General features: G+C 40.4%; 1 protein-coding gene across 1 annotated transcript; it reads right to left on the bottom strand.

Annotated features, from left to right (window-relative positions):
• Window positions 1-809: 809 nt before the first annotated feature.
• On the bottom strand, window positions 810-25,080 carry fhdc1 (FH2 domain containing 1). The gene is made up of 11 exons (XM_041786187.1): window positions 24,583-25,080; window positions 19,823-19,884; window positions 12,685-12,787; window positions 12,516-12,601; window positions 12,026-12,126; window positions 10,168-10,238; window positions 9,310-9,417; window positions 6,879-6,949; window positions 3,986-4,103; window positions 3,666-3,830; window positions 810-2,942 (listed from the first exon to the last, which is right to left on the bottom strand). Exons 1-11 carry the CDS (start codon window positions 25,078-25,080, stop codon window positions 810-812), a joined length of 3,516 nt encoding a protein of 1,171 aa, XP_041642121.1.

Genomic DNA, 25,080 nt, shown 5'->3' with positions numbered 1-25,080 from the left:
ATTATCTTATATGCACAAACTTCAATCATGAGTCATGTGCATACTGTATCTCACATCTGGATGGGCATATGGCAGCGATGAGGCAGAGATTAAATTTCAATCGCTTATTTGATGCAAAAAAGGGTGAATGTAAAGATTGACAGTTCTGCTGAAAAATATCACTCTTTGCTGTTCTCAACTAGATTAGCAGAGTAGAGGAGGAACTTCTCAGAACTGTGAGTGGCTGCTTTAGACTGACTCTAGAATCTTTTCTGCTGTAAACTGTTTTGACCTGAGAGGTCATTGATGCTTCATCACCTCACTTTTATCTGTGATTCAGTTAGCATAAGGTCTGTGGTGTCAACTTTCACCAGCCTCCCATCTGTGCATGCCTCGGCTCCAAATTATGTCATCCGTACAATATGTCAATATCCCATGACAAGGATATGGCTTCAATTCAGCACACTGGAAGAAGACAGACATGTGTTGTCCACATTAATACACAGTCAGTGATTTAGTTAATGCCCCGCCCCCTAAAGAAAAGCTTAGAAAGACAACAAAATTGATGAAAATAACAGTTTTTTGTTCCAAAGCTGGAACAAATTGGACAGTTCATTCCATGTTGCTCTTTGCATTTCATAAACCTGATAGTCTGCTACTAAGGGAACCTTACAGGGCTAGAAAGCTCAACATTTTCAGTTTCTTGTCTTTTGCATGATATGACAGTGTAAGAGTGCACTTAGATGTGAGAGAAGAGCAAATGTCAATTTACATCAAACTCATGGAGAAAGTCTCTTTCTTTCTGTCATTTGAAGTCCACCAGGTTTGTTCTACTTCCAGCTTGGTTTAGCACTTCTGCTGGGTGTCGAAGAGTCTCTAGACTGAACTGCCTTTTCCGCGCTATTAGTCTTTCTGACATCTTCACGTGCGTAAGGTAGTGAGGGAGTCTCGCTGACGAGGCTGTTCCTGGACACTTTCACACTTTGTACCCTTCGTAGGTTTGTCCCTTGTGGGCGCTCCTCGCCGGCAGGAACTGTTGGCGAGAACCTCGTCTGCTTCACTGAAGTATGCCGGCCGAGGACGTAGGGGGTGCCAGGGGTGGGAGGGATGGACGGGGGGCACAGCTCCTTCTTTGTCCTGGTAGTCGAAGCTACGGTGTTGCGAGCAAAGCTCGGGACATCAGAGGTGTTTCTTGCACTTAGAGTGTTGGAGCTGCTGTTCTCAGAAGATGCTCCAGCCTGAGCTTGAGCCTGGGCCTGGGCTAGGGCTCTCATGGTGGAGCGGCACATCTTCTCCTCAGGCGGAGGTTTGGGGACGTTCCTAACAGGTTTGGTGCTTGGTTTGTGGACAGCCTTCTTCTGGGCTGCATCTTGTGCCCATCTTGAAATGCTGCTTGCGAGTCCACCCCCTCTTTGAGCTTTTGACTCATCAGGAGGCAGACTGGAGTGTCGAAGAGGCCGTGTGGTCTTCTCGCTTCTTCCTCTTGGTGGCGTGCTCTGATCGCGAAGAGGACGGCGTGGTTCACTGCTGTCTTGCGCCGAAGGTCTGTCAGTTCTCTTGATGCTTCCCGTCCTCGTTATTTTAGAGATTGGTAGAACTTTCCTCATGCTCTGGCTTTCTGTGCTCGTAAGTGTCCGAACACCACGACCAACGCTGGACTTGGCCGCTTTGTTGGTTTTGCTCTTAACTGGTTTTCTGCTGTTTCTCAGAGCGTCTCTCTCTGCACTTTGTTTCCCCTCCACGGTGTCACAGCTCTCTGTATCCCACTCTTCTGTGGTAGCAGATGGAGTCATGGATGCTGCATCCACATATTTGGGCTCTGCAAACTCACTGTTTGAAAGAGACTGATCATTGGGGGACATGGAGTCCAAATTTGAAGACAGGGAGCTTGGATCCTGCTGGTTCTCGTGATCTTTGCCTCGGTAATGAAGCCCCTCTTTCATTAGGGATGAACTCTCAGCTTCAGAGTAATCGAAGGTGACAGAGCAGTCTGTTTCTGTGCAGTCTAGTATATAAAACACTGGTTTCTTATTGGATGCAGAGGTATCTAGAGGAAGGGGGGTATCACAGGTTGTTGATGACACAGTACTGTTGTCTTCTTCTTCTCTTTCTCCAACCTGCAGGCATAGATCTCGTTTCCCTTCCCAGGCTGCCTTTGGATCTCCAAAACTTCTATTACGTACATGGTTGTCAAGATATCCAGGAGGGGAAAATCGCTCCTTTTCTAAATCCGTCACTACCACATCTCCCTGGTTGACAAAGTGCATATAGTTGCTGTTATTGTTTGGACTTGGTAGGTCAAAAGCTTGAGGACCTGGAACCAAAGTGTGCTTCTCCACACTGACATTCATGTGGGTGGTCGTCGCTGGGTTGGGGAGATTCACGGACTTCTGAAAGACACAAAATGAGCGAGGCACGGCGCTGCTCTCTGATAAAGAAGAGTATTTATTGTTGTTGATGTTGTAAGGATCATTATCATTCAAACCAGGGGAGGAAAACCTCGCCAGTGGGCTGATAGGCTCAGTTTCTGCATGTGGAGACGTCACTTTCCTGTCGCGGTCCAACTCTCGGTTGTCGTCCTGTGCTAAGATCCACGGGATTGTCCTTCGCTGCACTGTGCGCCCCGTCCGAGGTAGGCTGTTAAATTTGGAGTAGTCTGTGGGATTCCCAGAACCTCCAAATATCTCCAGGTATCCTTTGAGTTCTCTGTCTACTATGGAGGTCATGGTGTGTCGGTGCCGGCGGGCGCTGGCGGAGCGTCCCATGGGGCTGTGTGGACTCTGAGACCTCTGCTGGAAGAAATCCAGCAGGCCTTCCTTGGTGAGCATCTCCACGTCGTTCTCGCTGCTGCTCCGGCCAAAACCACTGCTCTGGTCTACACCCGACCAAGCGAAGCGCTTTTCCTCCAACTCCTTCAAACGGCGCTCTCTCGCTGCTTCCTTCAACTCTCGATCCATGTTGTCCTGAGGAGACGAAGGTAGAAAACTTTACTGGCAGGCAAACAGACAGCAATACCACAATATGATGGTATGCTAGCTTCACCTCCATATCTGCCTGATGTAATGGAGATTACCCCTCTGTTTCAATATAGCTGCTACAAACCCCTATTCCAGAAAAGTTGGGACATTGTGTAAAATTTGAATAATAAAAGATAAAGTTACTTGTAGATCCTTTTCTCATGAAATATGCACACATTCTGAATTTCATGCCTGGAACACATTCCAAAAAAGTTGGGACAGGAGCATGTACCATTGTGTACAATGAGTGCTCCTTTTATACCCAATCATGGTACTTTCCACTGTTACTTATAAACATACCAACCTTCAAAGTGTTTTCTGAGCATTCCACTACTTTTCTTGCCCCTGTCCCAACTTTTTCAGAACATGCTGCTGTAATAAAATTCAGAACAAGTCAATATTTCCATAAAAACATAAAGTGTATGGTTATATTTTGTTTCTGTGCTGTATTTCTTTGAGTATAGGTCGAAAAGGACTTGCCAACTACTGCATTCTGCTTTCATTTACATCTTATGCAATAACCCAACTTTTTTGGAGTTGGGGGTTTGTACATTTGTAGCTTGGCATTTAATTACCACTGGATTTAATGATGACAGATAATACAGTTTGTTTGACCATTTCTAGAATAAAGAAGATGAAATAAACTAGACTTCTCTCCCTGACACTCACCTTGACAGCTTTTTTAAACTTTAAGCAGAAGTCCTGAAAGATGCGGAAGCACTCGTCTAGCTTGAAAGTGTCCTTGTCTTCACAAAAGAAATCGATGAGAGCATTCCCCTCTTTTCTCAGATCCAGTCTCCGTCTCTTCAAGTCCTGCAGCCTCTGTGCTGAACTCTGAGACAGGACATATTTAATTTACAAAATGTCTTAGACTTTTATGGATGTCATCATCTATAGGGCCTGAGTCAGCAGTGTCAGCGATGTACAGTGGCATGCATCCAACTTTCTGTATATGTAATGTATTACATAACTGCTGCTGTCTGCTGTACCTGCAGAAAAGGCTCCAGCTGCTGCAGCAGCTCCTCGTCTCCTTGAATCTTCTCCTCCAGTGATTTGATCCGAACATATAAAGATGAAAACTCCACCTCGATGTTTTCCACTGAGACCCTACGTGAAAACATCACAGAGACATGATTCTGCACTTTGAGACAACGTTGGAAATGACTTGCATACAAACACTGCTTGGTGGTGATATTTGACAGTATTTGGGAGAATGTTATCAGACTCTCATCAGCTGAAGGTGAAGGTAAAAGCACTGTGAGAAATGCATTCATTTATTCTGAGTAAGGGTGGGGAGTTACTGTAGTCTCTGGTGCAGGAGTGCTGACTGCATTCACAGATGACCTTGTGAAGCTGACAGAGCCTGACAGCCTTAAGCATCACACTGCCTGCTCAGAATGACTTTCTAAGTGCTGCACTTAGGTTAGATGTCAGCTCATGTAAGAACTCTGGAAGTGGTTGTGAATTTGATTATACATCATAATGTTAAGCCTTTAGTTTCAATAAAATTCTAGTTCGCAGTTTCGGTCAGTAACAGGGCACATTATTAGACACAAAATTAGGCCCAGTAATCATGGATAGATCACCTGTTTTCAGAGGCAAATGTGTGAAGCATAAGGAGTGTTAATTTGCTGATGAAATGTATTACTTATTTACAGTGCGGACTCTTGCAGGGTGATATAATTCACTGCCACAAATGCAATCCAAACAGCTCTTATTGCTCCCAATGCAAAAACTTTTGCAATCCTGAGCTGCAGTCTACTTTATATAATACAGATTCATTAATAGATTGACAACATTCCACATTATTGGCAGCCATTATTGTTTGTTATAAAAATGTCTCTATTCCATGTTAAGCCTGCTTTAAATTAGCTCCATGGTTGTGAAAGGCCTTCCTCATCTAAATCAGGCTGAACCGGAGGGGGCCCAGTCAAAACAGTTTATGTAAGAGATGGATGTGGACTTTATTTTTTTTAAAATTGGAAGCCAATCCTCATGTTGCCTTAAATCTACACTCTTCCTAATGGTCAGCAGGGAGTGACTCCACTTCTTTCAAAAATAACTTTGCATCAAACTAGATAGGAAGATTATCATACCTTGCACCTGTTTTTTACTCCCGTATACAGGCCTGCTCACAGAAGTGTCTGCTCCCCCCAGTGAATAGGCCCTCCCCAGTTGTGATTTACTGATAGTACCAATACATTTTATTTATTTATTTATGTATTTGTTTATTTAAAAGGGACAGTGCACATTAATGTACAAATGTATGGGATACATATTGTACCCTGTACATTAGCAAAAATGCTAATTTGCATCTGTTGTCCCTTGGCAGGTCACAAAATTAAACAAACAATTCATAAGGCTTAAACATTTGTGTTGGATCAGTAGCATTGGTGCTAGCATCCTGGTTAACAGTTACTTCATTTTGGAGCTGAAAAGTGTGTCAAGCTATAATTGGGTTCTGATATTATTCATTTGTGCCATTTTTAACCCCTTTTCATCACTGTTGTCACCTATTTTACCATGTGTCTTCACACTGAACCCATTTTAGCTAATTTAAGCCACTTTTTAAACCTTTTTTCTACTGAACAACTGCTTTTAACAGTTGAGTTGCCATTTTTGTTCCACTTTTAGCCATTTTTGGTCACATTAAATGCATTTGTGCCACCTTTACTCTATTTTTTGCCACTTTTTAACCACTTCTCACCATTTTTGCTGCCAATTTATGTCACTTTGTTCCTTCCTTGGTCCATACTTGCTGCGTATCCCTTTTTTGCCCCTTTTAGCAACTCTTTAACCACTTTTCACAACTTATTTCTGCCCATTTTTGCTGCTTTTAACCCATTTTTGCCACTTAAAATAAAATTTGCCACTTTAGACCCAGATTTGCCACTCTTTCACCAATTTCCCAGCTTATTTCTGCCATTTTTTTCACTTTTAACCTATTTTTGTCAATTATTATCTTTATTCTACATTTATTATTTTCTGATGGTATCCTGACCTTTGTGCACACCATGGCTTAGCTTTAAAGTCTGAGATTACTTTTCACATGGGTTAGTTTAATGTGCCTATCCACATCGTCAACATTACCAAAAATGGTAATTAGGTTTTAAGAAAATGTGTTTTCTTTTTGAAAATGCTTTGTGGTACTAAAGTATAAATAAATAAAATTTATTCTTGCTGCTTTGATTGGAGTGGTTATTATGCAGGTTAAAAATAAAATATGGTTATCACAGCTTAACTTTACAGTGGATCCTGATTTTGCTGACCTCTTAAATCCATCAAATATTCCCTGTGTGTGCTCTGTGACCCAATGAAATGAGGAAAGTTAAATGAAGCAGCTTGAGGCACCAGCCTGCAGGTGCACCTGGCTCTTAAAGATGCCAGGTGTAAGAGGCACTACTGAGACAGACGCGCCCAAAATCGTCAGCTTGCTGTCAAAATAAGGCCCTTTTCATCTAAAGCACTCTCACAACTGAAAATACGGCAAATTACATGGCAGATACTGTGTTTATATATCAGATACAAGTATGAGGCTGTATCAGAAAGACAAACTCAAACTTGAAAACAATGTAATGACATCTGAGGTGAGCAGTGAAGACAACAGAGCAGACACTGCTTAACCTGAGTGACATCAACACCCTGTCTTCTTTCTTGCAGTTAATGTTTCTGACTTTCATTTTTCATACATTAGCTCATCCAAACTTCACACTAACATTAAACCAGGGGCAGCTGGGACAAAAAGTTTGCATAAAGTCATATGTACAGATTCAGTGGATTGCACCCTCTGTGAGTGAAGCTGGTAAATCTTCATGAGTGTAGTGCATGAGTGAGAGAGGCTAATGTTGAAAAACTTGTCTCAAAATATCACTAACTGCGTACCTGGCAGCACTCTGGACATCCTGAAGTCTCTCTGGAAACTTGAGCAGATTCTCGTCTTTTTTCTTTGCCTCCTGTGTATGAAGAGAAGCACAAACAATTTAAATCCTTGTGTTTGTTACAGCTCATTTTTAAGTAGCATCACTGCAGTGTGGAGGGCTTTCTTTTGTTTGGTTATATAAGCCTGGCAAGCTTCTCTTGGCTCTTTTCTGTTTCCTGTCACCATCTGCTGTCCACCTGCCCTCCTACTGTCTTTGCACTTGTCTGTTTGCACAAGCACCTATGCTGTGAAACATTTATACAAAACTATGTCTGAATTTTCTCTGCTGGACTAAAACACTTACTTTTGTTTTTGATCTCACACATTTAAAGCTTTGTGTGTAGCCGGCAGTGTGAACCACAGACTTTCTAAAATTAAATATTAATTTGATAAATTCTTGTCCAGATATTATACAGGTACCTGACTGATATATTTAGGGAGGAAAAGCTACTATAAACTGTGTGCATTACCTTTAGCACTGCACGGTAGCACCTGTGTCTGACTGGACTCGTGGCTCTTACTGATGTTGTTTCCTCCTGTCTAGATCTTTCCCTGTGTTGTATTTACTTTCAGATGTAAATCTCTTTGGTCAAAAGTGTCTGCTTAAGACTTTGAAACAGTTTTAAATTTTTGGCAGCACTTTATTTTAGTGGGCTCTAATTACCTTGTAATTGTAGGGTAATAAGTGCATTAATCTAGCAGTTTCCCCTAGAATAAAGTGTAAATACCAAGTAATAGGTTCCCATATTACAAAGTAATAATTTATTAATATTACAGAAGGATTTAACTCGTAATAATGTATTAATTGTGGAGTAATTCTTCACACTATTTAGGGAAATCTCTGGTATTAGGTGGTATTTTACCCTAACCCTAGACCTCTAACCCTAACCCTTGTAATACTGTGGCAATTCTCTGGTAATTAGGTGGTATTTCACCCAAATCCTAGCCCTCTAACCCTAACCCTGGTAATTTTGTGGCAATTCTCTGGCAATAAGGTGGTATTTTATCAAGTTATTTCTTAGAAATAAAATGATCATTTTCTATCTAAGTTGGCAATTCCTTTATTATGGTCCTTTAGATTAAAGTGAGTCCTTCCTGAATAATTTTCAAGTAATTTTTAAGGTCAGGGTTAGGGGAGGAAAAAAGTTGCCACAATATTACAAGGAATTACATTATTACTAGGTGAATACTTCCTTAATATGCAAGATTCCCAAGTTATTACTCGGTGAAATGCTGCCTTATTACAAGGTTATTACAACTTCATTCTTGTAATTACCACCTTATTCTTGAGAAATTACTAAATAATTACCATGTATTACTATAAAAATTCTAGGTGATTAGTGCCCACTAAAAAAAAGTGTCACAAAATCTTTAAATGAATTTCAGTTGTGCAAAACTACTTTAAATCTAAAGTAGTCTAAAAGTTTGTTTCTAGGACAGTTTTTATTATCATACACTTTAAAATGAAACAATCCCCATTATTTCAATGACTAGTAGTATAGAAATGAAATAAAGCTTTAAAAAATATGTGTGTCTGTTTTGGAGAACAGGAGTACAGGAGAAGAATGAGTCCAGTGAAAACTTCAGGCAAACTTCTGCACACTGTATGGAAACATCTCCAAAGTTTTTTCACATTTTGGACCATGTGCAGGATATTGAATGCAATTTTTGGCAATCAAATAAAAAAAATCTAACCCTCGTAGCCTAGAACCCAATTTTTTTTTGTCACTGTTGTATCAGAAAAGTTAGATTTTTACTAGAACCATCAAGAATTTTAAACCTTATTTGAATCAGCTGTGTTGATGGAGTAAATATTCACTACACACTAGTATATTAGATTATTCACATGTAAATAAAGCTAAAAACAAACACATTCATGGTATCAAAAACATTCAGAACTGAACAGAACTTGTAGGCAGGTTTGGTCCAAAACATGTGGCTGAAGTAAGGTGTGTAATGGTGAGTAAGCACGCCTGAGAGCACCGCTGATGGGAAGGAGGAATGACACAACCCTGTTTGTGCTCCGGATGTCCTATAAGCAGGGGTATGGGGAAATAATCTGTTGAAAAAATAACAGAGTCTACACCTGCAGGGCTGAGTAAGCAAGACCTAGGTTACTGTCCAGGTGGGTAGAAGGGTTGCCACAAGCCCCTGGTCATGCTTAGGATGTCCCAAGGTCCAAAACCCACTGGGATCACCTGGAGTGACTGGCACATGTGGCACATCTCTGATGAATCCTTAGCGCCCTACATGCCTAACACCTATGCATATGACTGTATATAAATACCAAAATATTACTATTATACTTAAAATTCATGTTTAAATCCTTCCCTTGCTTTATTTTGCAATATTATGAGCATCATACACAGCAGTATAACTGCAGCCTTCACTGACCATGGCAACAAAGTGCAGCAGGTTCATCCCGGGCTTGTTTGCCTTGGTATCAGCCAGTGAGAGGAGAGATGACAACTTGAAACCAGCAGCGTTGCCAGCATAGCCGCCCTGAAACGACACAGAGAAAATTCAGTATAATGAGAAACTGATGATAAAATAATAGCTCTGCTAAAGTGCTCTACTTCTAGGAAAAAAACTCAAATAATGACGAAAACACAACTTAATCAGCAAACAAGTATAGCCTGTGCCGCTAAAGCTCAATGCAGTCCATTTATCTTTGCCATAGACCTCAGCTGTTTTTTCAAAAAGTATTAAAGAATTAGGTCAACATTTAAGAAATATGCTTTGTTTCTTGAGGCTAAGAGTTCAATAAGAAGATCTATACAACTGCTTGTCTGTAGGGGAAATTAGAACAGCAGCTTAGAAGTTTAGCTTAGCCTAGCAAAAGGCTACTGGCAGTATCCTGGATCCATTTAAGGTCTGTATAAGGCCATTTTATTCAGGATTAACCACCTGAATTAAATGACCAAACGTGACCCATGATGTTAACTATTGAGGTCAGAGGTGTGGAAAGATTGACAAAGAGTATGGCTAACTGTCTCTCTTTGTTTCCAGTCTTTATGATGAATGTTTTTACTTTAATACACCATTTATTCTGGCATAAATACTGTGATTTATTTCCCATAATGTATGTCTCAGCAGGAGTACCTAGGTTTGCAGAGGAAGAAGTAAAGCACTGAATCTATCAAAATGACTGTTTTTTTCCTTTAAAAATCTTTCAAATAAAGCCAGTCTTATCCCCCTGATTGAGATGGTTTAAGCGTTTAAAAGCATTATGGGAACATAATTGTGACTCACGGCGTTAAGGATGTTTCCAGCCTGCAGCACCAGATGCAGAATGGCATGAAGTTCCTCACAGTTCATCAGATCTACAGGATGAGATCAATATAAACTTAATTAGAGAGCATCACATCCTCTCATCACACACTACTTTACTGTCATTGCTACCTCCACACAGAGCAACAACCAAGCCCACTCCTAATTCAAATCAACTGAAATCAATTTGGCATTTAAACTTGAGTCTTTTTAGTATCAACAGCAAGTCTGAAAGTAAAAACTGTTAAATTTTTAATTAAAATTTGTCAGAAAAGTCCAGATTAATTTGTCCCTTGCAGTGCTGAAGTGACGGCTCTGCAATGCAGTGAAAAGGTCACAGAACTGTAGAGGAGGTTTAAGAAAAATCCAATACAGCTCTGAGAGGCAAACAGAGTGACTCAGCTAAAACGACACAGGCTGCAAAATAAAGCACTGGGTGATTTTTTTCAGGTCCTTCGTCTGTGTAGAAATACTCAGAAAATATATGGGACATGGATGTGGTTATATACTATATGGACAAAAGTATTTGGCCACACCTGGTAATTATTGAATTAAGGTGTTTCAATCAGACCTGTTGCCAAAGGTGTTTAAAATCAAGCATCTACCCATGCAGTCTCCATTTGCAAACATTTGTGATATCAAAAAGGTTGAGATCAGTGACTTCAAGCGCAGTGATGGATTCCATCTTTGCAACGAGACAATGTGTGAACAGCAACGACAGCAATCCAGCCACGAAGAGGAAGACCAAGCAGGTCAAGTCGGCTCAGGATCATGGTGCGTAACGTTCCGCTGATTCAATAGCTGAAGAGTTCTGAACTTCCACTGGCATTAATGTGAGCACAAAAACTGTGTGTTTGGAGCTTCATGAATGAGTTTGCATGACTGATCAGCTGCATACAAGACTCACATCACCAAGTCCAACGCCAAGTGGCAGATGGAGTGGTGTAAAGCTCACCGACACTGGACTGTGGAGTTGTGGAGACATGTTCTGTGCAGTGACAAATCAAGACTCTGTTTGGCAGTCAGATGGGCGGGTCTGGGTCTAGCACGTGCCGGGAGGAAGTATGGGGAAGGTCCTTTTCTATTCCAACATGACTGTGCCCCAGTGCACAAAGCAAGGACTATAAAGACACGGTTTGATTAGTTTGGTGTGGAAGAACTTGACCAATACCCATGGAACCCTAAACTTAACCCCATTGAGCACCTTTGGGATGAACTGAAATGGAGATTGCAAGCCAGGCCTTCTCATCCAACATCAGTGCCTCACCTCATATATGCTCGACAGAATGAATGGGCACAAATTACCACAGAAACACTCCAAAATCTTGTTGAAAGACTTCTAAGAAGAGTGCAGGCTTATATAGCTGCAAAAGGGGAGCCTCATCCACATTTAAGTATATATATTTGAGTACAATGCCATTACAGTCCCTGTTAGTGTATTGGCCAGGCGGCTGAATACTTTTGTCCAAGTAGTGTGCATGTGATAAAACCTTTTAAACAGCTTTGTCTTGGCTTTCAGTGTTTTCATGTATGCATCTTTGTATCTGTCTTTGACTAAATGCTGCATATGCCGCTACTGTGGTGCATGAAACATTCCAGATATTGTCTGACAGTACTATTTTATCAACTATAACAAAGCAAAGTAAAAGTATTAATATGCAACCAGCGTAACGACACATGAAAGAGTAAAAGATGAAACAGCGCTGTCTTTCCAGTCAGTATCTCAGGTGACACATTCCTATACTCTGTTGTGCTCACTGACAGCTCAAATATCTGGGTTACCTGTCTTGGCACATGTAGGTGTGTGTGTGTGTGTGTGTGTGTGTGTGTGTGTTATTACCTTTAGTGGCCACACGGACAACATCGATCTCGTTGCTCATTACATTACAGGAAGGGATGAACTCTTCACGGAGCACCATGGCCTCGATCCGTACCTCAAATCTGTTAGACAAAGCAAAAATGGTTAATTTTGTGATAATATGGGGTGTATCCTACTCTGGAGGCTGTTATCAACCATAATAAAGGAGGGGATGGATTTTTTTTGTGAGGGATAGTCACTTTAAATGTAGATATGTCTTAAAACGAGTATCAGTGGAGCTGACAGATGTATCTCCTGACACTCAAACCTGGTTTTACAGTCAAACTACTTCAGGAGAGCTCCCATAAATCACAAACCTATCCTGAAAAAATAATAATAAATCCCTTGACACTGGATAAACCGTCATCCTTTACTGACCCCCCCCCCCCCCCACACTGTAGACAGGTAGGCTGTTCTAAAATGTTCCTTTATCCAAAACTACATTATGTAAACACCATAGAAATCCACCTACCGGGGCACCTGGATCAAGAGGAACATAAAGGAGTCGACCAGTGTCAGCTTGCCTGGGTCTCCTTTAAACGACTGAAGCTTCTTGATCTGTTTGAGGAGATAAAAAAGGAGGAAGTTGAGCAGGCTGTATTGTTTTTTTGTACATTCAGTACTGGTGAAAGAATACAGACCTCCTCTGCGTCAGGCAGGAGCCTCAGCAAGTCTTTGAGCAGCTCCGCTCCGTAAATCTTTCCCTCTCCTCGCCGTATGTCCTCCACAATGGAGCTATTGGACCTGGAAGATAGATATTTCAATTTAGCTGGATGACAAATAGCACAGGTGCTCTCTTATGACGCCAGTCTGAGTATACAAAGGCTGTCTGGCTTGGTGAAATTTAAAGGTTTGTAAATTATTTACAATCACTGACTAATAGGAGCAAACTGCTGCAGCCACTAAAAGTTCTGTTATTTGCTTCCAAAATATATCTACTCCCAAACTTATCATTTATCAGTGCATCCCTGCAAACTTCACCCTTTGTGTAATCTGTCGCACTGTACACCTGCTTTAATGTTTATGATGTTATTTCACCAATAAAGAGAGAAACTGTTTGGCTGTTTGTGCAACAACAAAGGCCTTTTTGATACAGAACAGGGTGCTATTTTGACACCAGAAACAGGCGTTTAATCACCACTTTAACATTGCTTAACTCCACTGACAAAAACAGTAACTTTATCCATTAGAACGTGGGAGTGACTTCTCATGTGATGCTTCAATTGATCACTTTTGGGGCTCTTGTGTGTTACACAAAACATTTCAAACAATAAGACAAACAAGAACTCTTGAGCTCAGGTGCCTCCAATTTCTCTTGATCTTTGCTGAGATGTTTCTACACGTTGACTGGGGTCCACCTGTGGTAAATTACATTGATTGGACCTGATTTGAAAAGGCCCAGTACCATCCCAACAATGACGCATGGCGGTGGCAGCATCATGCTGTGGGGGTGTTTTTCAGCAGCAGGGACAAGGAGACTGGTAAGTGCAGAGATATCCTCAATGAAAACCAGATACTCAGACTGGACTGAAGGTTCACCTTCCAACATGACAATGACCCTAAGCACAACAGTCAAGACACCACAGGAGCTGCTTAGTGACGACTCTGTGGATGTCCTAGAGTGGCCCAGACAGAGCCCTGACTTGAACCCCATCAAACATCTCTGCAGAGACGTTAAAATGGCTGTCCACCGACAGTTCATCCAACCTGACTGACTGAGCCTGAGAGGATTTGCAAAGAAGAATGGCAGGAAAATCCTTAAATCCAGGTGTGCCAAAGCTTGTTGCAAATTCAAAAAGACTTGAGGCTGTAATTACTCCCAAATGTGCCTCAACTAAGTGCTGAGTAAAGGGTCTGAATAGTTAAATCAGTTTTTTCTTCTTAAATTGCACTTTCACTTTGCCATGATGGGTTACTGAGTGTAGATTAATAAGAGAAAATGAATTTAAACAATTGTAACATCAAGCTGCAACATAACAAAATGTAAAAAAGTGAAGGAGGTCTTAACACTTTGTGAATGTACAGTACAGTACAGGTACAAAAAGATTCTGATTTCCACAGACCGTCCTTGAAGACAGTGATGCCTGTTGTAGGGTCATAACGCCAGAGTTTTAGCTTCAGCGTGATACTAGTAAAATCAAATGTTCTTGAAACCTGTTTCAATACCACTGCAACCTAAACAGTGATCCTTGGTGCCCCACATTCTCACTGGAAAACTCATTGACATATCTATAAAACTCAAAATATTGCTCAGCCAAACCTATAATGTCTGTATCATGAGGGCCCTCAAGTCCAAGGTGACAAATATTGGCATTGTTTTTGAGCAACAGTGCAGGATTTAGACTGTAATTCTTGATGGACTTCTCCTTCCCAGTACTTGTATGTTTCAAAGCTTCAGTTCGTTTACTGTTCTTAATTAGAATAAAAGAAGTTGTATTGTTTAAAGGTAAAATATGCTGTTGTTGCATTGAAATATCTACATTAAGTTTAAAAATAACAATTCCTGTTGCACATACATGTTTGTGTTAAGTACTTACATAACTTCAAATCTTTCCAACAGTCTTCAAAGCTTGGGGAATTCTAAAATGTTATAACTGTCATGTCTTGTCAAGCTATGGCAGAGCTAAAGTGAAAGATACCACATGTTTACTGTGCTGTGAAAATGCTGAATTTTACATCAAAGGCTGCTACATGAGCAATCACGGAGAGCTATTGCCTGCTGTCTCTGCTGCTGTGTCTAATTTATGTTTCATGCTGCCACTTGTGATGGACCACATTTAATATTTGCTACTGAGAGTCCAACCCCTGTAATGTTGTGATCCAAATACATTTCTAAATTGAGTATGTGAGCTTGTGTGCTCACCTCCACCAAGCACGCATGCTTACTGAATTGAAAACTCTGTCCAACACAAAACTGCACTGCATAAGTTATATTTACTACTGGCTCTGTATGAGGCAACAAAATTATTAGTTGGTTGAACCGATTATCCATATTCTAATCAGTTTAGCCAGCAATCCTAGTCAGATGCTCCTTCAAGACTGTTAAGAAGTTGTAGTTGCCCCTCTTGCTGTGCTTAACGGCAACTGCCATTATGCCGTGATCTTCCCTAAAGCTGAATGTAAACAATGGTGAACTGATGAGACCAGGCATTTGACATTAATTTGCAAATAGACCAGAATGACAGCAGTGCTAGCAATGCTAACATCAGCTATGTATACCAGCTTCACACTACTCACAAACAGCTGCTGTGACCCATCTGATATAAATCAAGGATGTTTCCAGGCTTCTGTTTCCCATGCCTATTTAAATCTGGTTTAACCGCAAACATGTCAAGTTAGAAATAAGTCAAAACCTAGATATATAAAATTCCAGAATAAATTAAAGACCAAGAATAAAAATGAATATGAAAAACCAAAACTGTCATACCGCAATGTTCCTGTGACATACCAGTTGCGAAGCTTTCCATTTTTACGTCCAGTGACGTGCTGAAGGAAAGCTCTGGCAGGAAAGCAGCAGCTATTTAACTGAAGTTACAGCAGCCACTAGTGGCAGGGGGCTTCATTACAGTTTTAAAGAGCATTTGACTGGGATTTCAGGCCTGTACTTTGAAAAAATAATGGTTCTTAGTTTAATCAACTCGTAAATCTTGTACCATCTAAATTTGTGTACGAATTAGACGGTTTAACCAGATAACCACGTGCATCAGTAGTTTAAATGGTGCATGATTTTGACTGTTTTCTGTGTTTGCTTGATTTTAGAGTAGTCAGCTAAATACAGTTAAATTTTATGCAAAACTATTCGCCTAGGAACATCATGACTAAATAGTCTTTGTTTCATGGATGAATTTCACATAATGAGGGAGAAAAGCAGTTAAAAGAGGCCTTTATGGACATTTTCTTCCTCTTTATGTGAAAGTAGTTAGTAAATCCACCAACTGGTGGATCAGGACTCATAAGTAGGTGGCATGACCTTTTTGGTGGGTTGCAAATGTCTTTCTGCAAAGAAAAATTGCACCAATTATCCATGAAAAATCTTTAAAACATGCTTGTTTTGTACTGTACATGGCCCAAATGTACTTTTTCTTGAAATAAATCAGATTGATCAAAGAATATCAGAAATTTGGATCGCAATTTCTGAGTGATGGAGGGTCCTGAGGCTCAACCAGTTGAGAACCACTGCCTTATGGAAAATATATACTGTATGTATTTTTAATTAAACAGAGTTCTCTTTCCAAGCATGGAAACACTAGAGTTGTGCAGAACTGGGCAGTAATTCTCTATTTGTCATTGATTGTTATTGTTTTGGTTTATTGTGCATTTAAAAGAAAAGGTATGAAACATTTTTTGGAGTATCAACATTTTTACAGCCTTAGTCTGTTCTGTGCCTCAAAAAATTTGACTGTACTGAACAACATCACTTAATTAAACTAAAACAACAAAAGCCTTTTCCCTTTTAATTGAAGTAACAAGCACCATAAGCCATTTTAAAGCAATGTTAGTGATGAAAAAGGATTACAGAAGAGTCTTTGATTTAAAGGAAACAGATTAGTCACTACTACGATGAAGTCACAGTCCTGACTCAGTTCAGTATGGCTGACAGTCAAATGTCATTAAAATACAGTGGGGAGCAATGCAAATACACTGTCATACAACCCACACACTTTTCTCTTCTCTCTGCCAGACGACTTCTGTAACACAACGCTGAGTCTGCTTGAAACACAACTTGAGAGGTCCAGAACTAATTAATTATGAACAATGGGGAGCAAAGTAAGCCTATTACAACAGCTAACACAGATTTGGACCCTAATCTCCCTCAGTTATAAAGCTTTTGAATGGATTCTTCCACAGTCTGGCTCAAAAACACAAACTTAAACAGAAAACGTTTCAAGAGAACAGCCCCACTCCTCCCGGAAATTCAAACAAGGGTAAAGTAGAAACATCTAAAACACACTGCTCTAACACAACACTGTATTCTTCTTTCTTAGCCACTTTTTCTAAATGTCAAATAGCGTCTGGATTGTTTATGTTCACCAAAGTGCACCCTAGCCATAAAGACAAACCGTATAATGAAGCCTTTAAACTCACTGATTGCTTAGTGCTTCCCTTCTGATTAGCAAACCCCTCTTTCCTCCACATTTATGCAGAAACTGATCAGCCACAAACTAGCTGGAAGCTTAAAAGTGCTTGCCACAACCCCTCTTTGTCTGAGGGGCTATGTATTTCATATTTTTCACAGTTATGGCCTCATAATCCAGCCTTTAAGACTGTAAAGTCTCTAAAACTTTTACACAACCACACTGAGTTTCATAACAGAGGCCTCAGAGGAAAATAATGAGCCCACTGTATAATGCAGAGAGGTTACAGAAGGAAAAAAGAATAGACAAGTATTAAAATGCCGCTAAATGCCAACCTCAGTAAGTGGTTATGGGGCCTTTGTAGCACTGCTACACTGGCAGCACAACAATAACAATAAAATATGGAATATTTTTTATTATAGAGCAGACAGCTGCAGTGTAGCAGCTTCAGTAGGAAGCAGACATGTTTGTTCTCTGACCTCCATCAGGTCAAACCCACTGATGAACACCATACATGTTTTCCGTACTGCCTCTGAGGTGGTTTGCACCTGCAAGTACACTTTCTTACCAAAGTTCTTCGGTAAAAAGTTAACAAAAAATGAAGGTTTTGTACTGAAACATTGCAAAAAAATTGCTTTCTTTTGCAAGTTAGACAGTGTAGGGGAGTTCTCTTTGAATTTTTGTTGCCCTCCTACATACCTGTCTTATAAAATAGATGTGTGAAACATTTATTTCATTGGGGACAAATCAGCAGCAATGATTCCTTGTGTTCAGGTCCTTACCTTAATTTAGTTTAGTTTAGTTTAGTCTAGTCAGTCATAACACAACACCAAACATTTTGCACAATGTAGACATTTCAAACAAAATCAATAGTCATGTGTTGAATAATCAGAGCTTTAGTCCTAAATACTGAGGAAGGACAGATACCACTAAAGCAAAGTGTGTGCAAATGCATGCATCTGCATATAAATATGTAAAAACACAACTCTATGACTAACAAACAAAAGAATAAATGGTTTCTAATGTAAAGATAACTTTGTTACATCAAAAGCCATTGTGCTAAGTGTATCTGCTGTTAAATTGTTAACTCAGTTAGCCACAGAAGGAGTGGCACTTGTTTTAGATTACTCTGCCTAGTCTGGGAACAGTAGTTATTTTGGAGAGTTTACATAAAGAGTGTATGTGCTTATTCGACTAAGGGTACACTCACACAAGGGGAGTGATAGCCAAAGTGGGCAAATTTAGTGAGAGGGGTTCCAGGTAAATGTGGGGACAATGATTTACCTCCAACAGACATCAGAACTATTAAAACACTCCTTCCTTTTACCAGTTCCTACCTGTGTGGTATAGGATTTTCAGTGTACTTAGTGAGGGTAATGGGTTAAAAAGGTAGAAAAGAGCTAAAAAAAAAAAAAAGATTAGTTTCTTGCTGTAACCTGTAAGGCATTTATAATTCAAGTAATCCGTCATTAGTTACCTTTTGTCTTAAAAGTAATCCGTTACTTAAAGAAAAATCCCTGTTTTGTGGCCACAAAAAAAGAAGGAAAGGAAAAAAAACACAAGTTAAAATCCTCCTGGTGTATTGTTTTCAATGAATCAGCTGTGCAGCCTTTCCAAATACGCATGGTTTATACTCACAGCGTCTGTACTGCATTTGTTCCCAACCTGGGGTCTGGGGAGGCACCAAAGATCTTAGAGGGGGCACGAGACTTTGTCTGCTCTGAGGCTGCCAAAATTAGATTCGCAAATATTGACTAATAGCATGATAAAGCAGTTATCAAGTAGTTTATACAAAAGTTGTTTGATAAGAAAAGCATGCAAAGGCCTTTTTTAAGGTTTTATCAGTGAAATAATTAATTTTCTGGTAATTTTTGGCGGCATTGTGTCACTTTTTCTTCTCTTTTGGGTGCTAGGGGAGCTCTGCTTTTCTTAGTTACATGTAGGGAAGGCTCCAAGGAAAAAGGTTGGGAAACCCTGCTGTATTGCTCTGCCTGGTTTGCTGTCAGACTGTGGGCATATTACTATGTGATGCCGCGTCCATGCTCAGGTCTGATTGGGCTTGGATCAATGTGAGTGAGGCCACTAGTGCAAGGACAAGAGGTTTTGGGGGGTGCGGGCAAGCTTCAGTGCTGCTTTAGTACGGTGCAAAGAAACTATCTCTGCAGTGAGTGCACCCTAACTTTCACGGGATCCAGTTTTCCCATCGCGTTTCCTGAAAGCCTGGAGCAAATCTCTTCGAACTACAGTAATCAGCCTTTTCTGCTTCATTTGTTTGTATGTTTTTGACTTTACGTAGTTGATGGATTTGTGACTTTTTAAGACGTTTTTATTCGGTAACAGTTTAACGTTTGTTGAATGGCATTATTTAGGAATTTCCAAACAGCAAAGTTGCAACTAGTTTGCTCTAGCATGCCACCTTAATAAGGCTTAAAATTATTTCATTACATTTCTCCCTTTATCTGACCTTTTTCTCTTTTGTATGATTAATTCACTTGCCTTAGTCATCAAGTTATATGCAGCAGACAACTTGATATTTGCAAAAGACAATCAAAAACCTTTTTCAACACATTATAACACAACAAATAATAACCTGTCTTCACAGACTTAAACATTTAAATTATATGCTATTACAGGCTTGATTCCACATTTTAACATCCATTTATTCTCCACCCTCCCCTCAGGGAATAAAACAGTAAGGACTTACTTCTTGAACTGCTTCAGGAAAATGCCCACATTCATCCCCCTCTTGGAGTCAAGGATACTGACCTGAAAATAAATGAAAAATATCACAGAATTACAAACAAAAACACAAATTAATGCTCACAAACAGCACTCATCCACACCCTTTTCCTTTAATTAACATCACCTGGTTGCTGTTGCTTTTCAGCATCCCCACCTCACCACCATAGTCACCCTATGGGACTCTGAAATTCCACCGGGCTGCACGTGGTGTTCACACCTTCCTCATTAACAATGGCTTTTACTGCACTCCCTTTACAGGTGACTGTACAGTACGTACATTTTTAAAAAGGATCCCTCATAGACCTCATTAGGGCTCTCAAATAGGAATTAGACACTTGTGCCGCTTGACTAAAGACAAAGAGTACAGCTGAGGAGAAGAAAAGTAATGGAACAATTTAAAATAACACACATTTATACACGCTAGGCAGTAGATGTGTTTTAAGGTGCTAAAATAAAATAAAAATAGTTCTGACTTAAAGCTCCCATGAGGAACATTTTGATTAACCCCCTGTGAATAAAGCAGTTCATCTTTACCTCTTCTGATTTTGTCCTGTAAAGCTGCTGAATAAAGCACAATGTAGAGCGTCATACTGCGTTTACAGATCAGTTTTACAAGCAGCAAATAGTAAGAAGCAAAAATAAACATCAGATAATAATTTTTGTTAGTTAGATACTCCCACACACCATCACTACAATATGGATTAAACATGACAGATGAAAAATAGATGTTCCTATACAATTTTTCCTAGAGGAGTGTTAAGCATCAGCCAATACAGAGCACCAATCCAATACCTGTGTGAACTTTCTGAATATAATCATAATGTACAGCCTCTCCGTGACACTCCAAGTTGTTTATCCTGCAAATTACTGTGAGTTTTACTGCTAAATATTAAATTACAATGACACAGAGAGACATATTGCAGGCTCTCTATCTCTCTTTCTCTCCATTATACTCTATTCAGGCCATCTCCATCATGACCTGCATGTTTAAGCATGCACACTTTGGCAAAGCATGACAGGATAACAGAGCAGCCTCGCAAAGCATTCTGGGAATGCAATAAATGGCTGTTGGATTTTAAGTGAGCAGCAATAAATGATCAAAAATGGATAAAAATGGATAAACAGACATTCAGTATTGGACCTATCACTTTGGATTTAATCCTTTATGCTGCTGAAAAGTCACCCAAGTTCCAGGCCTGCTAGAAAAGCTGACATAAAGGCTGCGAAGGCATGGATAGCACCACTGGAGCAGCACAACAGCTGTCTTTGAGAGGGAAAGAGGGTTTAAACAAATACATACAGAATAATGAATGTCAGTGGCCAGTGGGTCCTTTGTTTGGCTCTTCTTTGCTGCCTTAAAAAATGGTAGCACATGTGTGCAGTTTTTCCAAGCAGTGAATAATTGATTTACAATTTAAAATGCTAGCATTAAGCATGGCTAAATGAAGGAAAATATAAAGTAGAAAAACAAAAACAAAACAGTGCTTGTTGATACCAATACCCGCAATTTTAGCAGTTTTTCCGACACTGGTATAGGAATCAGAAAAGGTCTAACTGCAAAGAAATACTGATTTTCCTGATTTCTTACAACTTTTTCTTAATACAAAAGCATTGTCTACATTCAACTAAATACATTTAAAGCTAAAATATGTAGAGTTTTTACGCTGTAATGTCTATATTGATTTGAGGCAAACACAAGATACTTGTGCTCTACAGAAAATGTGAGCAAGAAATCCTTAAACCCACGTAAATCCTTACTATTCGCTCCACAAGTCAACTGTGCCAACTGAAGGGCAGCCAGAGGCAAACACTTCGCTGAGGTTGTCAAGCAGAAACACTCCTTTACTGGTGTTTTGTCCAGTTAGTCCTGGGACATCTCCAGAGGGCTTAACAGTGATCGCCATGGAAACACTAGATGTTATGTGAAAGACTGCAACATAATTCATTTATAATTTGTGCTGCTTACTTGTGATGTACCAAGATTATTCTCTTCCTTCAGTTGCAGGTTCAATTGCAAAATTCACCCCGAAATGCAGAACTCTGTGGCCCCACCCCTCTAGGTATTTCCAGGTCAACTAGCACCAAGCTCTGTGGCTTACTTCTAGATTTGAATTGAAGACTCTGTTCATTAAAAAAAGCAGTTTGTATAGTTTATTTACTAAACAGTAAACCAGTGTTTTGGTTTTATTTATGACTTTTTCACAATTAAAAACAAGAGGTAAACAGCAGAGTTGGGTGGAGCTGAGCGCTGGTCTCTACTTGTTTTGAGTAACTGTTTTGATTTAGACACCCCCTCCCCTCAGCAGTGACTTTACATACTGTATGTTTAACAACCTAATGTGATAATAAAAGTATTTCGAGGGCTGATATCAGCACTCATACCACCTTTTGTATGATGAAATTGATTGGGTCTGACTGTTGTATAATCAAAAACTAACAATATAGTTGCCCAAATGCTGGATTTATTTCAAGCTCCCCATGAGCGTTTGGTAACAGCTGTTCCCTGAAAACTGCTCACGCTTTGGGGATTGAGAATCAGCAATGAGTTCATTGTCCTGACAAAGACGTCATTTTGTGTCATGTGTCTCTGCACTTCACGCAGGTATTGCTTTACAGCTCACGTGTTACTTTCCAGGAGTTGGTAATGACGTGAGGATGTTTTTGTTCTGGTTATGAACACAAATCATTTTTGAGGCTCAAAGCAAAGCTGTAACTGAGCACCGTTACCTAACAGTCTTTGTAGGGAGTACGGAGAGAGAGGTGTGTACTGCAGCATTGTATTGGGGTGAATCCGGGACTTTCTCATGCTTGTGAGTCCAGGATCTAGAGTATCCAACAGGTCTGCACTGATGTAACAGTCCCACGGTATCAAACATCTGAACTACCTCTGATCAAGCTTGTGTATTCTCTAAATCAGAGTTTGAAGACAATATGTAGTAACTATGATCAAATAGTTTCTGTTTCAGGAATGATAGCATACCAGGCCATCTCATATTGACTGACAGTTGCTGGACAAGTGGAAGTCACATGGGGACCACTGTTCACTGATCTCCATTGTTGGACAAATACTACACCCATCAACATACTCTAGAGAAATACTGCAGTTCTCATAAGCCCCTTGAAGAGGACTATAGTCTGTAAGCTGCAGCGTTCTTTCCACAATTGTTTTGCTCTGACTGACTGCTCAATGCAGTCACTCACTGAGTTCATTTCTGAAGTGCGATTATGAGTTTATGGAGAAATACAGAGAACAGTATGAAAAACAGCATGTTACTGCACCTGTGCAGGGTTGACCTTTTTATCTGCTTCCTTTTTAGATGTCTTGTTGATTAAATGATGGTATCTGGCATTTTATTTTGAAATTGACTGGATGTCCTGCATGTTCCTATGTATGTGACTTCCTGTTTGAGTTGATCTACTCTGCTCAAATCGATGCATGCTGGCAAAGAGGTGCAAAGTGGGGGCAGCATCATGCCGAAAGTTTAGTTTGTTTAGTTTGGGAATAACTGGAAGGGAATAATTAAAAGCTACAAAAAACAGTCAGTTTTGGCACAAACAACTCAGGTGTCTGCTAGAAGACCTAAGATGAAGAGGACTTTTACCTTTCAGCTGATAATGACGCAAAAGAAGGGCTTCACCAGGAAAAGATTAAGTTTGGGAAAGAACCCTAAACCTGAATCCTGCTGAAGATCTATAGGATGACCTAAAGAGGGTAACTGCCCTCTTATTCTGGCAGATTTTTTGCACTTTTGAAAGACAGAGTAAGGAGTTTTTTTTTGCCAAGATGAGCTAGGCGACATTGATGGACTCCAACCCAAAGAGAATGAATTGTGATAAAATCAAAAGGATCCAAATTTTAGTCTCAGGGGGTGCAAAATTTGGTCAACCAGGATTTTGTCATTTTTATTTATTCATCCTTGAAGATTTTTTTAATAGACTGTAAATGTTTTAGGTTTCATTGAAGGTGGAGAAAAAGTTCTGTAATGTTATCTCTTAACAGGAGTGTAAGGACTTTTTACAGCCGCAGCATTTAGTTGTGTCTTTGTTTTGTAGTGTCTATTGTGTTTGTGATTTTTTCCCTGTGATTTAAAGGCCCATTCAGGGATGGAAGTTGCAAATTACAGTAGCTTCAGTTGTGACTGCCATAGAAAGTAGCATCGGTTTGCCTTCTTCATGCCAGTTCTCTTACAAAAGGGCATGTAACCAAATGATTTGGGGTGCCTGGTTAAGTCCGTGTGCTGTTGGCTGTTGTCCTCGAAGTGTGCAGTCCAGGTTCAAATGTGGCCTGTGACATCCTGCCCCTTCTCTCTCCTCAGTTTCTGACTCAGTCCACTATCCTGTCTGAGTAAAGGCCTAAAAGCTCCCCAAAATATCGACCTCAAAAAATAAAAATAAATACAAGCAATCTTTGGCTTTCATGAAAAAATATTTCAACCAGTACATAGATTTACTGGATAGTAGCAGTAAGTCATGGTTAAAAGCTTCTCAATTAAGCTTTACTTTCATCTCTTTTACTCCGGAGGTTGCTTTTTGCAGCTTTAAACCATGTGTGAAACCATCTGTGATTTTGTGTATGCTGTTTGTTAGTGTGGTTGTGTGTCTTGTGTTGTGTTGGACATAATGACTCTCCACACAAAAGGCCCCTCTTATTGATGTATACTTGCTATATAAAACCTCTGCAGACACATTTTCTGCTTTAACTCAATCATGATATCTACTCACATCCTCCTTGGTGCTCTCCTTGAAGGAGCGGGACCTGGAGATGTGGGTTGAAGTTCCGGTTGCTGGCCTCGGCCCTCGGATGCCTGTCAACGCCTCCTCCTGCTGCCCGAACAGCTCCTCCACCGACTGAACATCGATCTGGTACTGCTGCTGCCGCACTGCCAGGGTCCAGATGTTCGGTTTCTCTCTGACCCTCTCCTCTGGTATCGGCTTCCAGAAGAAGCTGCGGACGCGGCGTTTCTTCCGCGTGTTTTGGTTGGTGGTGGTTGGAGGGGGCGGAGGTGCATCTGGAGGAGGTGGGGGCGGCAGGGGAGGAGGAGGGGGAGCTTTGTGGCTGGAGGTGTCGGGGTCATCGCTGAGGGAAGGTATGTTGGCGTGCGTGTGTGCGGACATAGAGGACGGGTCAGAGGTGGTGTTGGAGGAGGTGGTGCAGCTGCTTCCCTCGCTGCTGCAGCTCTCTGGCTCATTGGATGTGGGTAGAAAACTCATAACAAGCAT

Source organism: Cheilinus undulatus, linkage group 4, assembly GCF_018320785.1.
Source record: "Cheilinus undulatus linkage group 4, ASM1832078v1, whole genome shotgun sequence".
Lineage (NCBI taxonomy): Eukaryota > Metazoa > Chordata > Actinopteri > Labriformes > Labridae > Cheilinus > Cheilinus undulatus.
Note: the sequence above shows the minus strand (reverse complement) of the source record. Positions and strands in the feature narration are given on the sequence as shown.